Here is a 19,064-nt window from a genome sequence, read left to right as displayed (position 1 = left end):
ATAGAATATTTTTAAAAAAAAAATCACATAAAATGTTACTTTAAAAGTTTTCTTGCCACTTTTATGCAACCCTTGCCTCTGGTTGCTCCTACTGAATGTCAGGTTGATTTGTAATTAGGCTCCCCTCATCTGTGATTTGATTGTGGACGAAGGCTGACCTAGCATGTGTTACCAAGACCTGGCTGAGTTCTGAAAGCGGGGGTTGCCCTTTCCGAAATCTGCCCAGCTGAGTTTCCACCAGATTCCAGGGCAGGAGTCAGGGTATGTTATTTGTTATTAAGGAAATTCTTAAGGCGTTCCAGAGCCCTGCTTTGCAGGACACTAGTTGTGAGATCTTGTTTCTTAAACTGGGCTGTAGGGATCAGTGGAGATTGTTGCTCTTGTACCAACCTCCCTGTTGCATAACAATCTTCCCTGCCTGAGTTCCTTGACACCATTTCTAGATTGGCACTGGAGTTCCCCAGACTTACAGTTCTGGGGCACTGCCTTGCTTCTGAGTGGAATCTGAGGTGGCTTGGGAGTTTATGGTCCTATCTTAGCCATGGTCCTATTTTAGGTCATTCAAGCTCAATTCAAGATAATATTCACCCTCCAGATCTGATGTTCTTTCGAATCATTGGCAATGTGATCTGAAACTGGGGGAGCTTTTGGTGTTTCTTTTGTCATGGACAGTTCTCTCCTTGATTACCATAGGTTCCTCTTGTGTCACCTCCTATTGCATAGAAGTTGGATCATTAGATTGGTCCACCTCCAGCAACTGATGGACCCTGAGCCGCTTCATAGGGAGTTGGGGGTTATCCATTTTGGTTTGCCGTATGGTCCATCTGAGGCTTTGGTTGCCGCTTGAAATAATGGGGCAGCTGAGACCTTAGATTGGATTATACCTGTGTAAATTCTTTCCTCTGGAGGATTCTGTCACCCTCTGTGGTTTACAGAAGAGGGAGCTGAAATGGGAGAAGAGACCTCTTGAGTTCCATTAGTGCTCAACAAACTCAACCAAATGCAGGTTAGAGCTGCTATTAAGGCTTATCTTGTGGCAGCAAGGGCCATGAAGCACCAGTATTTCATCCTTAATGCATCCACAGTCCTGTTTTGGGTGACATAGGCCCTCTGGATAAGGGGCATTACGATCCTCTTACAGGGGCATGCAGAAGAATTTGCATAACATCTGTCAGATAATGTCACTCAGTTTCATTCCCAGTTGGACACTGGCTTTGTCGCAGGTCCAGAGGAGATGCCTAGAGAAGAGTCTTGCCTGGTTATCTGGTTTGAACCTGTTGTACCTGAGGAAGTGAACAGGGTTCTTAGGACTGTGACTGCAACCACCTACTTTTTAGATCCATGTCCCTCCTGGCTAGTTAAAGTAGCCTGAGGAATGTTAGTGGGTTCTGGTAGTGTTAATTCTTCTTTGAGTGACGGGGTTATTCCTTCGTCTCTTAAAGAGACTGCTATTTGCTTTCTTCTTAAAAAGATTTCGCTGGACCCACAATATTGGACAAAGCTAAACTTTGTATTGAAAAAGTCCTTTTGGTGACTTTCAATACTGTTTACTATGGTATCCTTCTGGATCAGCTCAGAGGACTGGAGGTGGGTGGCACAGTATTCAGCTGGTTCACCTCTTTCCCTCAGGGTCAATTCCAGTCAAAGATGATTGGGTAGGAGAGGTCCCGCCTTCAGCCTCTACTACTAGGTAGGGTGCTACAGAGTTGTGCTTTGTCCTTTCCTTTTTGACATCTACATGAGTCTATGGGATAAACACTTTTGTTTCCTTGGGGTGAAACATGTTGATGATATCCAGTTGTAAATCTCTACCATTTGCAAATTAAGCAATATCATAACCATCTTATCCTGGTACCTGGAGGCTGTGTTATCTGTTCTTTTACATGCCTGCTATTCCCCTACCACTGTGTCATCTGAAAATTATATAATCCTATTTTATTACCCCCTCACCCAGATCATGTAAAAATATGTTTAACAGCATATTGTCTAAAATGGAACCATGCAATACTCTGTTTCCCATTGGATGCTGAAGAGCCATTGATGGACAGTCATTTGGTGGTATAATTGTTCAGCGAGCTCTGCGTCCATCTAATGGTAGTATGATCCAGGCTACTGAACTTTCATGAAAACTGTCAAACACTTATACTGAAATCAGGATATGTTATGTCTCTTACATTTTCATGGTCAACTAAATTGGTCATTCCATAAAAACAATGAGGTTGATCTGGCATGACTAATTTTTCATAAATTAGAAATTTTGTTCACAAAACTTTTTTTTAATAATTTACAGAATTTTGACACTTAGTACTGTCTCCTTTTATCAGCTGTTTCAATCCTACCAGGATTATCCTACGATTAGCGGTTAAACCATATAACTTTTCATCTTTTTTCCCCCTGCTGATATAGCCAAAATAGGTTAACCCCAACTTTTGTTTTTCCCAAACTTTAGTTTGTTTTCCACATTTATTTACAAAATCTCCACTGCTATGCAAGAGAGTTAAGTAAGTTTTGCCCCATTTTACACCCTTTCTTGCCATAGTGAATCACTGCAGTTGTTAAGTTAGTAATATGGTTATTAAGTGAGTCTGGCTTCCTCATTGACTTTGCTTGTCAGAAGGTTGAAAAAGGTGATCACATGACTCTAGGACACTGCAACTGTCATAAACCTGTGACCACAAGGATACTATAATGATCATAAGTAAAAAACAGTCATGTCACTTTTTCCAGTGCCGTAGTAACTTCAAGCAGTCACTAAACAAATAAGTTGACGATGACTTGTAGTACCATTTATTCCTAACTATAGCTTTGATTTTGTTATTAATAATTCTTAAGCAATTTATTCTCACTGCATTTTTGTTTCTCCTGACATTCTTATCTTTCACATCAATATGACAGATTGGCTGGAATCACATGCAGTTATTTTTGCTTCTCTTGACAAATAGAACAGATTTACCACCTTTCTGCCAGTATTTTCACATCTTAATATTCATTCATTTTCCTATCATTGATAAACATTGTACCAGCAACATATATTTGTCTACTTGCTCTAATTTCCCATAATTTGCAATCATGTTTGATAGAGAAAATAAAATGGAAAAGAACCACTCCTTTTTGCAGTCCATACATATTCAATCCACATCATTGTTGTGCAAGGCAGACAAAATTTCCCTACAATTCATTCTTAGCCAACAGCATCCTCTGCATACCAGGGTTATCAGTATTCAATAAGAAAGTTCTTACATCATAATAAACATTCCTTATAAACAATGGATAATTTCATTCCTTTTTTTATATATAAAAAGTTTTTTATTTATAATACAAATTAAAAACAATGGACATAGCGTGACATCTCCAGTTTAAACATTTTCATTGAATTTTGTCATATAATTAATACACTTCTTTATCTCTATACATATTTACACTAATTATCACATTTCAAATACAAATATTCTTTCATCCATATAGATTATTTTGATATCTAATTCAATTGTATCTATCATAACAAATTAGTATAAAAACTTTCAAGCATTTTACTTGTCAATGGTCTTATATCATAGCATTTCTCCTCCTTGTCAGCCAATCATAAAATTTGTTCCAGATTTCATAATACTCTGATTCATTCTTATCTTTAAGTTCCAAGGTCAGTCTGTCCATTTCCGTGCAAATTAATATTTTAGCTAACACTTCTTCTTCTGTGGGGGTCTCTTTGTTTTTCCATTTTTGTGCAAAAGCTAGTCTTGCTGCTGTTAGAATGTGTAACATTAGGTAAATTGTGCTCTTGTTGTATTTGCCCTCAATAATACCCAGTAGAAAGAATTCCGGTTTTGCTTCTATATTTTGCATTAGTATCTCCTCTATCCATTGTCTTACCTGGTGCCAGAATTTTTCGGCTTATGGGCACTCCCACCACATGTGATAAAAGGTCCCTGGCACTGCCTCACACTTCCAACACATCGACAAATGTTTTTTGCTTATTTTTGCTAATCTTGTGGGTGGGAGATGCCACCTATAAAACATCTTGTACAAATTTTCTTTGTATGTAGTAGCTAAGGTAATTTATATGTTTCTTTCCCAAAGATCCTGCCACTTGTCTGGATCAATATTATAGCCAAAATATTTGCTCCAAATTATCCTAGTTTCTTTTACCTGTTCTTCTAACTTGTCTTGTTCCAATAAATAATGATATATTTTCCTTATTGCCTTCTTGTCTGTTCTTAATAAAAATTTTATCAAATTCTGTTAACGCTGTTTTTATGCCCCAATCTTTTTTATCCTTCGTATATTTTGATTGTACTTGGAGATATGCTCACCATTCAAGTTCAATTCCCTCCTCTTTTAAATTTAAATCCCTCCTCCTATATTTTTGTAGCTATCTTACATACTCATGTCACATTCATTTTTATCCATTTAATACATTTTTATACATTTTACACATTTTTTCTCATCCACGGTGTCTTTCATTTCATCATTGCACCAAAATTCTTTTTTTGTACTTATCATTAACATAATTTACTTTTTTTTTGATACTTTTTATTATGTTTTTATTTTTATCCATTTTAGCCACAAGAGTTATATGATTAAGATGGGCAATGATCCGTTTGTTAAATAAAACAAATAAGTCCACAATATAATTTATTGCATTCTGTAACAAAAGTGTTTTCACTTAACTCAAACAATTCTTGTCATATTCACATTGCTACATTCTGGATCAAATAAAGTTTGCAGGTAGTTTTCAAGGGCAGTGTTATTAAGGCATGGTTCAGGAATGAATGCAGTTGGCACACAAAAATAGATTTACAAAGGCCTGGTCACAGCTGCCATCTGCTCTTTGGTCAGGAACTATCAGTCTCTTCTAGAAAAACAGAGCAATAACATCAAATTTTATAATTGACCGCTAAATGTAAATAGAGAAAGAAAATCTTATATGTTTACTCATTTGCCATTATGTTCTTTAACATGTTTGTGTGTGTTCAAAATAAAGATATATTTAAATATTATAAAATATGTTTATACTTTATTTCAGGAACTGTGCGGATTGAAATGTTTAGAAACATGCAAAATGCAGAAATTATCAGGAAAATGACTGAAGAATTTGATGAGGTATAGTACTGGACATACACAAAATATGTTTTAAGCTTCACTAAAATTGGACACATAGGGAATGTTATTGTGTGATCAAATTATTTAAGGAGGTATATTGTATGAAAACATAATTATACATCCTTGTAAGTAAAAAAAAGAAAAAAGAACAAACTCTTAAAGAGAAGTGAGCATTTGTTATCCAGATATATTGACTGGCACAGAACTTTGATGTCAGACTGATTTCAGTGACAAATATTTAAACTTAAATTTCAGTAGGTTTTTTTTAAATTGCTTGAAATTAAACTAGTTTCACTCTACCCTAACCCTGTATTGCACCTGACAATACAAATACTTTGTATTTGTAGAATATTAAAAGAGGAACAAAATTTAGGAGTGGGAAAGGAAATTCAAGCATTATTTTGAAGAAATAAAGACCTTTGAGAGCTGTATGCAATGAAATTTCATTTTAATGTATGCCGATCAGTGTACATTCAAAGTGACAATAAAGTTATTATTCTATACTATTCTGGCAGCAATTAAAGAATATATCAAGGACTTCTGTAATTAAAATTGCAGACTACGTATTTGGTATATAAAATATGTATTTATTGTATCATACTTACAGTATTTTCTTACATAATAAACCGAAAGTTGTGAACACAAATTAATTCAAATATTTTGAAAATAACTTTAATGATGTAATGTGTAAGATTTAGTATAGTCTCATTAATTTCTATATAGTTAGCTTATTTATTTTTCAGTAAACATACATAGATTGCATGAAGGCCCCTATATTTTGTTTTGCTAGAGGCACTCTGTGACATTTCTATACCACTGCCACCACTCATCAAAGTTGCTTATCTTGTCTTGTCTTAAAGAAGACCCTGCCGCTGTTTTAAAATGTGTTTTTAAAACAACCCATTGAGGTACTATCCTTATCCTCTGAGACTAAAGTGTATATTTTTGTAGGATAACACATCAAATACAGTGGTAGGTTCCAAAAATTTATGCTACGGTTCTGTGGGCGTGGCTTATTTTGTGGACGTGGCTTGATGGTCATGTGCAGTGGTGGGATTCAGGTAATTTAACAACCGGTTCTCTGCCCTAATGATTTCTTCCAACAACCAGTGTGCCAAACTGCTCAGAATATTAACAACCGGTTCTCCCGAAGTGGTGCGAACTGGCTGAATCCCACCACTGGTCATGTGATGGTGGGCATGGTTTGATGGTCATGTGACTGGGTGGTCCTGTCTTTGTGTTCATGTGACTGGGTGGGCAAGGCCAACTTGACGTCACTCAGGTCTAGTGTTAGGGTGCCTGGCCTCTCCTCGCCTCAACGGCCTCAACAAGATACATTTTCCCTGTCTGTTTATTTACTACTACTTAACATCCAAAATATACTATTTAATCCTATGTATGTATGCCATATGTGTACATACATATTACATAGTATAGAGTGTGTATAGGCACACGAAAAGATACATTATCTACTATATATATTGTATGTGTATCTACACACACACACACACACACACAGCTCTCCTAAAACTATACTCAACCTCACTCACTACATTTGGAGAAACACACCCAGAGTCCACTTTCTGCCACACATTTAACTATAACTTCGGTACATTTAGAACATTAAACACATCTTCAGATGTTCTTCCCTAGCTTGCACATGACTGTTAGAGACAGGAGTAGTCATAGATTGAGTAAAATGTGGTGAAACTCACTTAACAACAACGCTCTTGCTTAGGAACCAAAATTTTGGGCTCAATTGTGGTCATAAGTCAAGGACTATCTCTGCCTTCCTCTTCATGGCAGCCTTGTCCTAGTAAACTCCTTCTCCTTTCTGGCAATTTTCCTCTCTGTTAGAGGCACCAAAATAATCCAGACAATATAAGGTTTCCTGCTGGAGCAGGGGGTTGGACTAGATGGCCTCCAAGGTCCCTTCCAGCCCTAGATTGCTGTCCTGTTTCAAAGCGTCTTCTGAACCCACGTCTAGTACCAGGGTTTGTGGTCCTTCCTTCCTCTACTTTCTCTCTCTCTTCCCCCCCCCTTCCTTCCTCTTTCTTTCTTCTTTCTTTCTCTCTCTCCTTTCTTCTTTCTTTCTTTCTTTGTCTCTCTCTCCCTTCCTCTTTCCGTCTTTCTCTTTTTCTTTCTTTCTCTCTCTCTTTTCTCTCTCTCCCTCTTTCTTTCTTTCTTTCTTTCTTTCTTTCTTTCTTTCTTTCTTTCTTTCTTTCTTTCTTTCTTTCTTTTTTGTCTCTCCCTTCCTCTTTCTTTCTTTCTCTTTTTCTTTCTTTGTCTTTCTTTTTTTCTTTTCTCTCTCTCTCTTTTCTCCTTCCCTCTCTCCCTCCCCTTTTTCCTGAAATGCCAGCAAAACCCACCACTTTGCTCCTAGGGCAGGGATCTCCAACCTTGGCAACTTTTAGACTTGTGGATTTCAACTCCCAGAGTTCCTCGGACAGCAAAGATGGCTCTCTCCCACGTCGCTTCTCGGCCTGAGCAACAAACTGCCCCGGCCTTCAGTCTCCGCAGCCCTCTGGGTCACTTGATCCAGCCAACAGCCCCTCCGATCGCTGCTGTGCCCCCCCGGAATTTCACCCGAGAGCCAAGCACCGGGGAAGGCAACCCCATTCCCGGGCGAAAGGCAGACCTTAGTCCAGCAGTGGCTTAGTGGCTGGGTAACCCCGGCGACCAAAGGGCTGCGTCGGCCTCCCCTCCGAGACTCCTTTCATCTGCTTTGGGGGCCGATTTCACAGCGAGGACCTACACACACACTTTTCAAACATCAGAAGGCCAACTCTCAGGGCAGCACAGTCCAGAAAACCACCCAGCCCCCGTAGCGCATAAGCGTGGCCAAATAATCTCGGGAAGGGAGCAGGTGTGCTAAGGGCTCCCACGACAAATCACCGAAGCCTGTCAGGAGAAGGAAGGACAGGTGGGAGGGTGCTGGGGGGGGCGCTATCTGGCCAAGTCAAGTGCAGGACCAGATATTTGTCCTGAGGTTGAAAGGAGGAACCATCTGGCCTGGAAGAGGATCGTGAGGGGGAGACCAAGTCCCACCCAACCCCGCTTCCCTTTTACCTTTCTTTAATGCGCCCCCCTTCCCTCCCCAAACCTCGGGATGTGCGTACTCCGCACCGCAAAGTGCTCGAGGTGGCTGCAGGAGGAGGAAGAAAAAAAGTCTCTCAAAGGAGGCCTCCTAGTGTGTGTATTTGGCGGCGCTGAAGTGAACCATGCGAAGGGAGCCCGCTGGGTAAGCATGCCGGCTGCGATCGGCTCTTTGCCTTCCGCTGCCGTTGCTACCTCTGCCTCTTCTTTCTCTCTGCTAACAGAAGTCAGAGAGGAAAAGGCAGTTTCTTCGCCGCACGTTTCTCCATGTTTCCATCCCAAGTCAGCCACAGCTGCCTTCCCGGTGGTCCTTGTGGCCAGGCCCGCTTGCCTGCCTTCGCAAGCTGGCCATGGGGATACTGGGAAGGCTGCGTGGAAGGCAAGGAAGCATGGCAGGGCTGCGGGGAAGGGAGTAGGGGAGGCAGGCTGGGAGGGAGGGAGGGGTCAGGGGCAGCTAGGTAGGCCACAAGTCGCAGGCTTACCTGGCAGACAGATCAGGGCCACTCAGTTGGGACGCAGTGCTTCAGGCAGGCAAGCTGCAAGCAAGGATCCACACAGTATAAGTGAGAAGTGACTGGGTGGAGAGGGGCGGGGCGAGTGAGCAGCAGGTGGCAGGGGCGAGCAAGCGGGGACTGGTTCGGGGGCGTGGCCAGCCAGCGATTACTAACGGTTCGGCAAATCAGCCCAAATTACCGCTACCGGTCCTCCCGAAGCGGTAGCAACCCACCACTGATCAAATATTACCTTCTTGTTCTATTACAGAAGTGGGGAAGTTTTGTTCTAGCAAGGATTTTATTTCAAAAGTGATCTGTCAAATGACATACTGTATACCAGTGGTGAAGAGGGCTAAAAGCACATGGTGGGCCAACTATCCATTCTCTCCCTTATTGCTATCTTCTTTTTACTTTTCTGACACAGACTTCTCTCATTTTCAAGCAATAATCTTAAGGAAAAGACTAGTCCCCTCATGGCGAACCTATGGCACGCGTGCCACAAGTGGCACGCGGAGCCATATCTGTGGGCACGCGAACGTTGCCCTAGCTCATCATGCGCGCGCTGGCTAGCTGATTTTCGGGCCTTCTGGGACCACTGGAAGTCAGAAAACGGGCTGTTTCTGGCCTCCGGAGGGCCTCTGGGAGAGTGGGGAAGGCTGTTTTTGCCCTCCCCAGGCTCCTAGAAAGCCTCTGGAGCCTGGGGAGGGCGAAAAAACAGGCCTAGCGGGCTCATCATACCATAAGCAAGGGGAGCACGGGGGGGTTGTGCGCACATGCACGGGGGGCGGGGGGCATTGAATTATGGGTGTGGGCATGCATGCGAGCGACCCCCTCCTCACTCCCCTCGCTTTTGGCACGCGACGGCAAAAAGGTTAGCCATCACTGGACTAGTCCTTTCTTAAAGGGAAATTGATTTGCTTGCTTGCAGAGGACTTGGGAAATTTGGCAAAAAACAAGTTAAGCATTGTAGGCGGTATACCCATAGTAGGCTGTTTGGTAGATCCCAATTTGGTGTCTTACTGGAACTATTAGGATGCAGTTTATTCCTATCAGTTATCATTCTTCTTTCAATATCCCACTGAAAACAATTCTCTTCTGTCTACTGGTGCCTGTTTTATCTGGTCATCTACTGTTATTTCTTTATCTGTGCTGATGATTTTTTCTTTGAGTTAAGGAAGTACTGGTTTTATTTATGAATATATTTTATTATTGTTGTTTCAACATTAATATCACAGTTCTGAAATATTTGAAGGGTACCCACATCCAGACAGATTATTCCTGGGTAACCTAATTTTTTAAAATAAAAATAAATGCTGATATATTCAATTCGACCTCTCACTCAGGCAGTGTCTTACGTTCAAGTGCTTTTCTGATAAATTTGCTTGAAAATTTCAGAGTTGTCTGAAGCTCACATGTCCAAAATCAAACATCACAGATCACTCTCCTTGTTTACTATCCTTTGCCACAGATTATTGCTTATTTGTCATTGTCAACTATTTAATCGGACATGAAATTTTTGTCTCTTTTTCCTTCGCGATTCAGAATATTCAGCTAATCATCAAACTTTTTTTCTCCCTTATATAGGGTATATTTTCTCTCTTTCTTTGTGAAACACTATGAATCTTACTCTTGCCATCCTGATAATAATGTATCTGATTTTCCATTTTCTTATGATTTTCTCCTATCTGTTGAGGCAGTACTTTGCTTTCAGTATGAGCACAAATAGGTGCTTCAAAACACATGAAGGTTCTTACATAGAACCTCTTTGCAAATATTTAAAACAGCTTTGTTTTTTCCCACCATCAAAGCTGACACCAGCCCGAGCATAGAACCACTCAAAGAAGTAGTACAAGATTGGAAAATATGGAGAGACCTGGCCCATAGAATCTCCAAGAGTTGGACACGACTGAATGGATAACATCATCACAATATCTTTTCCTGGGATTATACAGCTGCTCTACATAGTTCACATATGATCAAAGGAAGTCATATTTTATTTAAATATATACAGACAGCTACTACACAAGTGCTCTGGCATGTTCCAAAGCACTTCTTTAATGTTTAGCTCTGAAGACCCTTAAGTCCTAATATCAGTCCAGCGTTCTTCTAAACAAATCTAACCATTTACTGTTTTTACCCATCTCTTTAAATCCTAACATTGATTGTTCCCTGCCAGATTCTGGTAAATTTCAAAGCATTTCTGTGGCCAACTATCCTACTCTTTTTCTTTTCTTGTACTTTACTGGTTTTTTTTCCTTGTGAAATTAACTAATTTGAATTGCCCACATATTTTTCCAAGACATAAATCAGTTGGATCTATTTCAGTTATGTAAAAGATCCTACAATTACCTTTTTATTAAGCTATGTGTGGCTTTATAAGTAGCAAATGTGAGCTACTAACTGGGCTACTGCTTTCTAGCTAATTGAAGCCTTATGACCTGAATAGGTACCTCCATATAGAGTGTATTGCGGTAATGTAGCCAACTAAAATATAGAGGCATGTCAAGTGTTTTACCTGACACTTAAAATATACAATAACTGAGCTCTTGGAAATTATAAAAACATAAACAGTGAAACTAAGGTTAGATATGAAAATCAAAATATCAGATGAAACGCAGTAGAATTGAATTGGAAATAATACTATTTCTATCTTGTCTCTTCATATAACAGATCTCAATAAAGTAGAATATTTTTGTTTTGTGCTTGAAGAAAATTGTAATTTAGATTGTAATTTAGGTTGCAATTTAGCCTCACCAAAACCTTCAAAATTTTGGTTGCTATAAGCTTCAGCTAGCCAGCTACCTCAGCACATACAAACACACACACACACACATCCCTGCAGAGGTCATTTAGAACGCGAAGGATAAGTTTGATGCTCTCTCTCATTCTTCTTCCCTTGACCTGTGTACCTGTATGCCCAAAAGTCTTCCTGGTGTCTTTATTATTTACCGCCTCTTAGTTGTTTTAGCTTAATTGACTTATTTATATAATTAATATATTTTTAAAGAATTTATGGTACCATTATCCTTCAATTCAAGAGCAGAATATTCCAGCAGTGCTGGGAACATCAGAGGAAGGGGCAGATAGACTGGTTGGATATGCCACACTTGAATTCAAGGGTGGGGATGGTGTGACATCAGTGTTTCCTGAACTCTTTGGCAACTCCACCCTTGGAAGTCAAACATAACATATCCAGTTAGTTCACTTGTCCTTCCCAAACCTTTCCACTGACTTCCTTTCTCTGTTTCCTTTGCTGTTGTTGATTGCAGTGCCATTTTCTATTTTTCCCATACTGGAATACTTCTATCTGAAATACAAATTTCACATCTAGAGAAGCATGTTATGTTCTGGACACAGACCACCAGAGGTTGTTTCATATATAATATTTTGCACATTTCTCCATTTGTCTCTGTTTTTTAAAAAATAAGCCTCATGTTCATCACTTTTATTTTCCTGATTATCAACACATTGTAGCTTTTTTTGAAATTACCATGTTTTTGATCATTCAGATAAAATTTAAGCTGCACTAAAACTTCATATTTTAATTAGAAAAGAAGTTGACAGAATCTTCAGCATGTTTTTTGTAAAGATAGTATGTGCTTGGTTTTTCTGCAGGACAGTGGCGATTATCCACTTACAATGCCTGGACCACAGTGGAAAAAATTCAGATCAAATTTTTGTGAATTCATAGGAGTACTAATACGACAATGTCAATATAGCATCATCTATGATGAATATATGATGGACACAGTGATCTCATTGCTGACTGGTTTGTCAGATTCGCAGGTTCGAGCTTTCAGACATACCAGTACACTTGCTGGTAGGTAGACAAAGCATACAAAATAATCATTACATTATGATAAATCTGTGTGTTGTTATTGATATTTTTTTTATCTTTGGAACAATTTATTCAGAGGATATGAATATATATTTTCATATGTGAATAGTTCAGAAAGAATGTATAATTGTTCTGGTTTGAAACAGTACACTTGCACAAATGCTTGGGGGAACTGGTTTTGGGGGGGGAAAGGTGTTGTAAAATATTTTTTGCATATAATTTATTTTTAATCCATTTTCCTACAAAAGAATTACAAAAGCCATAAAATATAATACCTCTCTTTATAAATATGTCCTGTATTATATTTTTTATATGAAATTGTACAAACAAACTGAGGAAACTTTTTAATATACAAACATACTTTGTTTTAATTATGGACTAGTCTGTTACTGGTGTACCACTTGGGGAGATGGTTTGTCTGTTATTTCTTAATGTCTATTGAATATAAATATATTTTTGTGTAATGCAAATTATATAAATTACTACAAATGACAACACTCTGCAAATAAGGTAAATTGGATTGGAACTCATGAAATCAATGTAAAATGTAAAGTAATGTAAATTTAATTAAATTTTAAATTAAAGTAGTTTGGACGAAGTCAACTTGTCCTTTATTTTGTGAGGAAGTCCAAATGAAAATTTGCTCCATTGCATTCAAAGAAATATATTTCTTTTTTTCCCCCACTCTCACTTTTTTTAGAAATGAAATAAATGAAATGAATTAACTTTCCTAATCTTATTAATATCCATTGAAATTAATGGTTAGATTCATTCTGGAAAAGAATTGCTGATGATCAGAATGTAAAATAACAATATCCATATTAATATTAGGCAGATTGAATAGAGAAGAAAGTTGTACGTGCAGCCCCATCCCTTTCTTTCTCTCTCATCCATGCATGGCAATCAGAGACTTTAGAATATTGTACAGTACTCATATTTCCTTGAATTTGAGTATAGCTCTCTGTCAAAACCTAAGATAAAGCAGAAATGCAGGTTGTATAGATGCAATTAGGACTTGCATAAACTAAAGCCCTGCATGGATTCTGATGAATCTTGAACAGTTCTGATATCTTTATTATTTGTTACTAATGACTACATTTTTAATGGGATCCATATTAGAAAATTCTGGGGGGGTTTGCCGTCAGAACTATTGGATATAAGCTTTCAAGATTACATACTAAACTACTTGGCAGACAATAATAAGCCATCTCTGATTTCCATATTGGATCTGTGGAAAACTGCAACCCTTCTAATATTATACATAGGAATTGCCAAGAAGTTGTCTCTTGATTTTAAATTAATTGATATACTGTTATGAGTAAGGCATAATTACAGATTCTGAAAGTAACATCCGTATTTTACCTCAACACAAATAGATCAGAATCTTCGGCTTCTAGTTATTATTAAGCAGATAATTGTTTCAAAAATGCATTTGAGCATGGAAAAGGAGAACTAATTTTGTTTGTATTTTTCCTAGCTATGAAGCTTATGACTGCTCTTGTGAATGTTGCCTTAAACCTGAGTATTCATCAGGATAATACACAAAGACAGTATGAAGCTGAAAGAAACAAAATGATTGGTAAAAGAGCTAATGAAAGATTGGAGCTGCTTCTTCAAAAACGGAAAGAGGTAAATGACTGTTCAGAGTGACTGTCATAGTTTTTCACCTTTAAAAGGCAATTCAGAAAAGATACAATTCACGGTATCTTTACAGTTCAGACCAGCAGGTCCAAAACTATAAAACTGTAAAACTATAAAATTGATTTTTGCATATATATTTTTTTTTATTTTAATTGAATTTGTATACCGCCCTACTCCCGAAGGACTCAGGGCGGTGAACAGCCATAAAAATAAAACATGAAAATACAAAATTTAAAATAGAGATAAAACAAATTAAATAAATTTGGCTGAACCATATTTAAAACCCCAATAATTTAAAACCAAATTTAAAATTCCCATTTAAAAGCGGAGAAGTTTAGGTCAGGCCGGCTTGCTGGAATAGGAACGTCTTAAGCGTGCGACGGAAGGTACGCAGATCCTCCGTATCTCGGGGGGAGCTCGTTCCAGATAGTAGGTGCCCCCACAGAGAAGGCTCTCCCCCTGGGGGCCGCCAGTCGACATTGTTTGGCCGACGGCACCCGGAGGAGCCCCTCTCTATGGGAGCGTACTGGTCGGTGGGAGGCTATTGGTGGTAGCAGGCGGTCCCGTAGATAACCAGGTCCTAAGCCATGGAGCGCTCTAAAGGTGATAACCAAAACCTTGAAGCGCACTCGGAAGACCACCGGGAGCCAGTGCAGCTCGCGCAGGAGGGGCGTTACATGGGAGCGCCACGTCGCTCCCATCACCACCCGCGCAGCTGCACTCTGCGCCAGTTGGAGCCTCCGAGTGCTCCTCAAGGGGAGCCCCATGTAGAGAGCGTTACAGTAGTCCAGACGGGAGGTGACGAGGGCATGAGTGACCGTGCGTAACGAGTCCCGATCCAGAAAGGGACGCAACTGGCGGATCAGGCGAACCTGATGAAAAATCCTCCCGGTCACGGCCGTCAAGTGCTCTTCTAAAGACAGCCGTGAATCCAGGAGGACACCCAAGTTGCGAGCCCTCTCCGTGGGGGCCAATGCTTCGCCCCCAATAGTCAGCGATGGCACCAGCTGACTATATCGGGACGTCGGAAACCACAGCCACTCGGTCTTGGATGGGTTGAGTCTGAGCCCGTTTCTCCCCATCCAGATCCGTACGGCCTCCAGGCACCGGGACATCACTTCAAGGGCATCGTTGGGGTGGTCTGGGGTGGAGATGTACAGCTGGGTGTCGTCAGCGTACTGATGGTACTCCACCCCGAAACCACGGATGATCTCGCCCAGCGGCTTCACATAAATGTTGAACAAAAGGGGCGAGAGGACCGATCCTTGTGGCACCCCACATATAAGGGGCCTCGGGGTCGACCTCTGCCCCCCTGTCAACACAGACTGCGACCGGTCGGAGAGAAAGGAGGAGAACCACCGTAGTACGGTGCCTCCCACCCCCAACCCTTCCAACCGGTGCAGCATGATACCATGGTCGATGGTATCAAAAGCCGCTGAGAGATCTAATAGGACCAGGACAGAGGAACAACCTCTGTCCCGAGCCCTCCAGAGATCATCCACCAACGCGACCAATGCCGTTTCCGTGCTGTATCCAGGCCTGAAGCCCGACTGGAACGGATCTAGATACGTCGTTTCATCCAGGTACCGGGGAAACTGTCGTGCCACCACACTCTCGACAACCTTCGCAACAAAGCGAAGGTTGGAGACTGGACGATAATTGGCCAATATTGCCGGATCCAGGGAAGGCTTCTTGAGGAGAGGTCTCACCACCGCCTCTTTCAAGGCGGCGGGAAAGACACCCTCACTCAATGAAGCATTTATAATCCCCTGGAGCCAGCCTCGCGTCACCTCCCGGGAAGCCAGCACTAACCAGGAGGGACACGGGTCCAACAAACAGTGGTCGCATTCAGTCTACCCAGAATCCTGTCCACGTCCTCAGGGGTCACAGAGTCAAACTCATCCCAGATAACATTCTCAGGACCTGCCTCCGTCATCCCCACTGGATCTACCCAGTCGGAGTCCAGATCTTCCCGAATCTGAGTGATTTTGTCATACAGATACTGAACAAAGTCCTCGGCTCTTCCCTCCAAGGGGTCCTCCCTCGCTTCCTGGTGGAGCAGGGAGCGGGTCACCCTAAACAGGGCGGCCGGGCGGTTATCTGATGACGCAATAAGAGCAGCAAGATGAGTACGTTTCGCTGCTTTTATCGCCACTAGGTAATTCTTAATATGAGATCTTACCAGTGTCCGGTCAGATTCAGTGCGACTGGCCCTCCAACTACTCTCTAGGCGTCTTTTCCGGCGCTTCATCTCCCTCAGCTCCTCGGTAAACCAAGGAGCCAGGTGAGATCGGCGCCGGGTCAGAGGCCGCAAAGGCACGACTCGATCCAGAGCTCCAGCGGCCGCCCTATCCCAGGCGGCCACTAAGTCTCCAGTCGAGGCGTGAGCCAGGACCTCAGGCATTGGCCCAAGCTCCGTCTGGAACCTATCAGGTTCCATCAGGCGCCTGGGGCGGTACCATCTTATCGGTTCTGCCTCCCTGCGGCGGGGAGCAGCGGTTCGAAGATCAAGGCGAAGGAGAGAGTGATCCGACCATGACAAGGGCTCGATGGCTATGTCCCCTATCTCGAGATCACTCAGCCACTGTCCAGAGACAAAAATCAAGTCCAGTGTGTTTCCCCCCATGTGCGTAGGGCCATGAATTAGCTGGGTCAGATCCATAGCCGTCATGGAAGCCATGAACTCCTGAGCCACCTCAGACGTCTCACCCACGGACGGCAGGTTGAAATCCCCCATGACCATAAGTCTGTCCCTTTAATATAAACTGTCCCTTTAATATAAATGAAATTCAATCAGTTTTCAAGCATCATTTAAATAAATGATCCTTGTATCATTCCATATTGGTTAATATTTAACAGAAATACCGTAGCATTTTTGTAATGAATAAGAATTAAAACAATCCTTGTAATTAGATGGTATAAAGCTGCATGATATGTAGTTCATGAAGTTATAATATATTAATAATTTAGATTTTCAAGATTTTACATATTGACATAACACTTCAGATAGGTAAACACTCATCTATATAGTTCAGTGTTACCATTTTAAAATAAAATCTTGTTTATTTACTCAGCATAATAACAGTGAACATTGCTTTGTATTTTTTCTTTCATTTTGGCTAGTTGAGGGAGAAATTTATGTATTTAATTGGACTTGGGCAGTGACTAATTCCAAACCATCCCTACACAGTGAGCAATATAAAAATGTGCATACAATAAGATAAATAAAAAGTGCAGCAAGGAAAATAAACAAATAGCAAATCCAGAGAACTAACTTCAAAACATACGCAGTATGTGACAAATATATCTAACAAAGGATTCCATTCACTCAATCTCAAGGCCTAGGAGAACAGCCAGGTCTTTAAGGATAAGATAGTAATTACCATACTTTCCGGAGTATAAAATGCACTCCCCCCCTAACAGTGGGTGAAAATTGTGGTGCGTCTTATACACCGAATGTTGCCGAAGACCCGTCCACCCGCTGGCCCCCACCCTTCAGCCATTTTCATCCTCCACGTGTTGTGATTTCGGCCTCCACACATGCTCCATTTTAGACCTGTTGCAGGGATCGACATAGCACATCACCGTCGATCGTGGCCTCTGTGCGTCACGTTTTCAGCCTCTGCACACCCCATTTTTGGCCTCTGTGCATCTCATTTTTGGCCGGTTCCCGGCAGCGTGGAATGGTGGCGACGGTGGCAATCCCTGCCTCCTGGAACCAGCAGAAAATGTGATGCATGGAGGCCGAAAACACGACCGATGGAGGGGGCAATGGGCTGTGGCGATCCCCACAGCCTGGAACAGCTGATTGGCAGTATTCCTGGAGGCCGATCCAACCGCCAATCAGCTTCTCATGCTGAATCAGACTGAGATAACGTGCTGATGCTGACCAGGCTGTTTGCTGTTTGCTGCAAGGACGCTAGCCAGATAAATACTAATGGATGCTGTTAGGCAGAGGCAGATTTTTTTCCCCTTGTTTTTTTCCCAAAAAACTAATGTGCGTCTTATACTCCGGAGCATCTTATACTCCGAAAAATACGGTAATCATAGTCTGTCTGGGTTGCCAAAATATTATCCTTCATCCATTTACATTTTTGTTAAATATTTTACATGGGCAGTACACAAATATGTGTGCATAGATCAGGCAAGAGGGGAGGAGGATGCAAGGATATTGGAGAGTGTTATTGATTACCTTTGTTCAAGTCATTTTGAATTATATTTTGGCTGGTTTCTTGTGTATTGAATTCACATAACTGCTAGACTTTTAGCATTGGAATAGCCCCCCAAATATTGCTATCCCAAAGCTTTGGGTTGATTTGATGGGACAGACAGGCACAGTGAAATTGTTAAGAAATCATTTCATCTCAAATACTTATCACATCCATTACCAGATTCCTACTCACCTGATGATAGTATCGTGTAGTATTTCAGGAATCAGGCTAGAAACTTGGGGACCATGAGTTCTAGTTCTGCCTTAAGCACAAATCCAGTAGGGAGGCCTCAGGCAAGAAGTTTCTCTGAGCCGTAAGACAAATCACTTATGGATTTGCAAAATTCATGAGGTCCAACTGCAGGAACTTGTCCTGGCAGTCTCCAAGAAGTAGGCACTATTGAACGGGAGGGGGGGAAAAAAACACACAATCAGTTTACAACCCATGAGCTGACCTTTCAAATACTACACAATATGACATCAATGGAATGCAAGATTGTGTCAGATAGATTCATTTGAGTGAGATTGTAGAACGGAAATGGTCCCTTAATGCATTTCTCAAATTAATTTAAATATTCTATCAAGTTATCTAGGATATAGGTAACTATTTATCAATCAAATGACAAATAGTATAATGATGTAATTAGGTAGGATCTAAGTATCTCTTTTTCCATTTTGAGATATT

At 41.0% G+C, this 19,064-nt stretch overlaps 1 protein-coding gene across 8 annotated transcripts in view; it reads left to right on the top strand.

Moving 5' to 3' along the window:
- Positions 1-19,064, top strand: part of STAG1 (STAG1 cohesin complex component) — a 209,895-nt gene that overhangs the window by 130,306 nt on the left and 60,525 nt on the right. For all 8 annotated transcript variants that reach the window (XM_070946333.1, XM_070946336.1, XM_070946334.1 and 5 more), the window contains 3 exons: positions 5,024-5,100; positions 12,306-12,510; positions 14,006-14,157. In XM_070946333.1, coding sequence (XP_070802434.1) covers positions 5,024-5,100; positions 12,306-12,510; positions 14,006-14,157 — 434 coding nt within the window. The remainder of the gene's footprint in view (positions 1-5,023; positions 5,101-12,305; positions 12,511-14,005; positions 14,158-19,064) is intronic.

This window comes from Pituophis catenifer, unplaced genomic scaffold, assembly GCF_029215685.1.
Source record: "Pituophis catenifer annectens isolate HBS135680 unplaced genomic scaffold, rPitCat1.0.hap2 SCAF_6, whole genome shotgun sequence".
Taxonomy (NCBI): Eukaryota; Metazoa; Chordata; class Lepidosauria; order Squamata; family Colubridae; genus Pituophis; species Pituophis catenifer.
The sequence above is the reverse complement of the archived record's forward strand: the minus strand, read 5'-3'. Positions and strand labels throughout refer to the sequence as shown.